This window comes from Clupea harengus, chromosome 18 (genome assembly GCF_900700415.2).
Source record: "Clupea harengus chromosome 18, Ch_v2.0.2, whole genome shotgun sequence".
Classification (NCBI taxonomy): domain Eukaryota; kingdom Metazoa; phylum Chordata; class Actinopteri; order Clupeiformes; family Clupeidae; genus Clupea; species Clupea harengus.
Genome location: NC_045169.1, coordinates 13841606 through 13844105, shown reverse-complemented (window position 1 = coordinate 13844105; position 2500 = coordinate 13841606). Strand labels below are relative to the sequence as shown.

The following is a 2500-nucleotide window of genomic DNA, read 5'->3' as shown; positions in this document are numbered from 1 at the left end:
CGCCATTGGAACCACGAAACAGCTAGAGGCGCTCCGCACACCTGCAGACAAACGCACATCTGTGTCAGCTCACTATAACCCTGTGTGTGTGTGTGTGTGTGTGAGTGTGTGTGTGTGTGTGTGTGTTAGTAGACAGGGTGACCCTCTGGACATCAGTACACATGAGGTTGCTGATGTTGGTGTCACAGGATCAGTTTCTCTGCTCAGAGATGGATAGCAGGACCAACTTCAGTGTAGTCCAGTTAATCCCACACTGGTCCTGGATCCGACAGAACAGCTAAAACTTAAACCAGGGTCTGGCTTGCTTATTTTTTTTATGTACAACCACCGGCCTGCCTGAAATATCAGTTCACTGCAGTAACACAGACCGCCTGCTAAAACTGTGATGTGTAGTGCACTGGCCTGCCTGACAACAATAGTTCAGATTAAATATATCTGTTTAGTACAGATACACATAAAGCCTGCTGTGGTGCTGTAATATGTTATATGGAGGTGAGTCTTACACACCCGCCTGCCAGAGGACATCCAGTGCGACGGAGTCTGTGTCTAACAGTGCAACGGAGTTTGTGTCCAACACACCGGCCTGTCTGAGGATGTCCAGCACAACAGAGTTTGTGTCTAACAGCACGACGGAGTTTGTGTCTAACAGCACAACAGAGTTTGTGTCTAACAGCACGACGGAGTTTGTGTCTAACAGCACGACGGCGTTTGTGTCTAACAGCACGACGGAGTTTGTGTCTAACAGCACGACGGAGTTTGTGTCTAACAGCACGACGGAGTTTGTGTCTAACAGCACGACGGAGTTTGCGTCTAACAGCACAACGAAGTTTGTGTCTAACAGCACGACGGAATTTGTGTCTAACAGCACAACGGAGTTTGTGTCTAACATACCGGCCTGCCTGAGGATGTCCAGCACGACGGAGTTGGTCAGCTTGTTGAGCAGACTGGAGCCAGCAGCTTTGGGCTGGACGGCCGCGATGTCACCTGATCGTCCGATGCCATGGATGAGTCTGAAGAGAAGAGACAAAGAGAGAGAGGGAGGGGGGAGGGAACCATGAGTAAGATCACGTCTGGAAACAACAGATAAACACACATCAGTTCAACCTAAATCATTTCACAGAGGACTGCTGGTCACTCTGCTAAAGGCAGCCAGTCTTGAGCAGAACTGTAATTAGGCGCTTTTCCACTGCGGAAACCTGCGGGCCTTTTTAGGGGTCCAGAGCCTTTTTGCAGGAACCGCCTCATAGGACCTCTTTCAGGCCCATTAGGGGCGAAATAAGCCCCTACTCCAGGGTAGTTACTTGTGTGCAGCCCTGAAACTGCTGGATGGCACTTGACAAATTTCTTCAACAGTTCAATCTTAGTCTTCAAGATTGAAGTTAATCAAGTCTTATTTAAGGAGCAGCATGCGACTAGAGACTCAGTGGATTGTATACAACAGTTCAATCTTTTATCAAGAAGCAAGTGTTCTTCAGCAAACGAAGGTTAAGTTAGCAGCATAAATTATGTTTAGCACGCCCAAACATAAGAGCGTTGCTTGAAAGAGGAAGGAAAAAGAGAACGGGATGAGTGTGCTGCTAAGCTCAAGTTAATCAAGTCTTATTTAAGGAGCAATGCGACTAGAGACTCAGTGGGTTGTATACACTCTCAATAGGATTTGAGCAGTGTTGTTAATGACATTGCTGAGCGCAAGGCCAGTGGGATGAACATAACGGGCGAGTGCAGTCTAATATAGGTGCTGCCGCTGGAGAAACATAACATTATCTTGTCATGCTTGGAATAGAATTGATGTCGCAATCGAGGAGAGCAAAATATTAGGCTTTGTCACAAGGTCTGTAGCCCCTGCACTCACTGCCATGGTAACACAAGGGCTGATTAGGGGGGCATTCCCGTAAATATTCGCACCACCCGGTAAGCATCCCGAGTGCCAACAGTGGAAAAAACCCAAAGTGGTGCCAAAACACTCTGCCTATCAGCGACGGTCTGAGCAACTTTAGTCATCTTCCGCAAGATCCCAGCTGTCCTATCTTCTGATCTCCATCCCCCACTGTGACCTCTCTGTAGTGCTGTGTAGAAGTCTTGTAGTGTCCCTATAGTTACCTGTAGTGTCTCCTGGCCACCAGGCCGGACGCCACTCGGCCCTCCCGCTCGCCGACCCCGCAGTTCCCCAGGAAGTTATTGCTGTCCATGACGGCCAGCTCGCTCAGGAACAGCTCGATGGTGCTCTCGTTCCATCCCTCCTCCGGACACTTACCCTTCAGACAAACACAAGATTGCAGACGGGCCTGTTGGACTAGCGCTGAGGAGACAATTGATGATTAGCACTAGCTTAGCTACTGTCGTTGTTACGGATTTACTGGGGTCCGTTTTAACTGGGGATGAGAGACCACAACCCAGTTTTACTTCATTCCAAGTAGCTGTGACGACTGATTCGCCAAACTGATTCGAAGAGAAGAAGACAAAACACAAACTCTGTGGATGTATGATGTGGATGATTAAA

General features: G+C 48.5%; 1 protein-coding gene across 1 annotated transcript in view; it reads right to left on the bottom strand.

The window, feature by feature from the left end:
* Nucleotides 1-2500, bottom strand: part of sepsecs (Sep (O-phosphoserine) tRNA:Sec (selenocysteine) tRNA synthase) — a 15494-nt gene that overhangs the window by 11870 nt on the left and 1124 nt on the right. Inside the window, exons 2-4 of the mRNA XM_031585182.1 lie at nucleotides 2101-2255; nucleotides 892-1010; nucleotides 1-41 (exon numbers count right to left, since the gene is read on the bottom strand). The exon at nucleotides 1-41 is cut by the window's left edge and continues 118 nt beyond it. Of these exons, the coding sequence (XP_031441042.1) occupies nucleotides 1-41; nucleotides 892-1010; nucleotides 2101-2255 (315 nt within the window). The remainder of the gene's footprint in view (nucleotides 42-891; nucleotides 1011-2100; nucleotides 2256-2500) is intronic.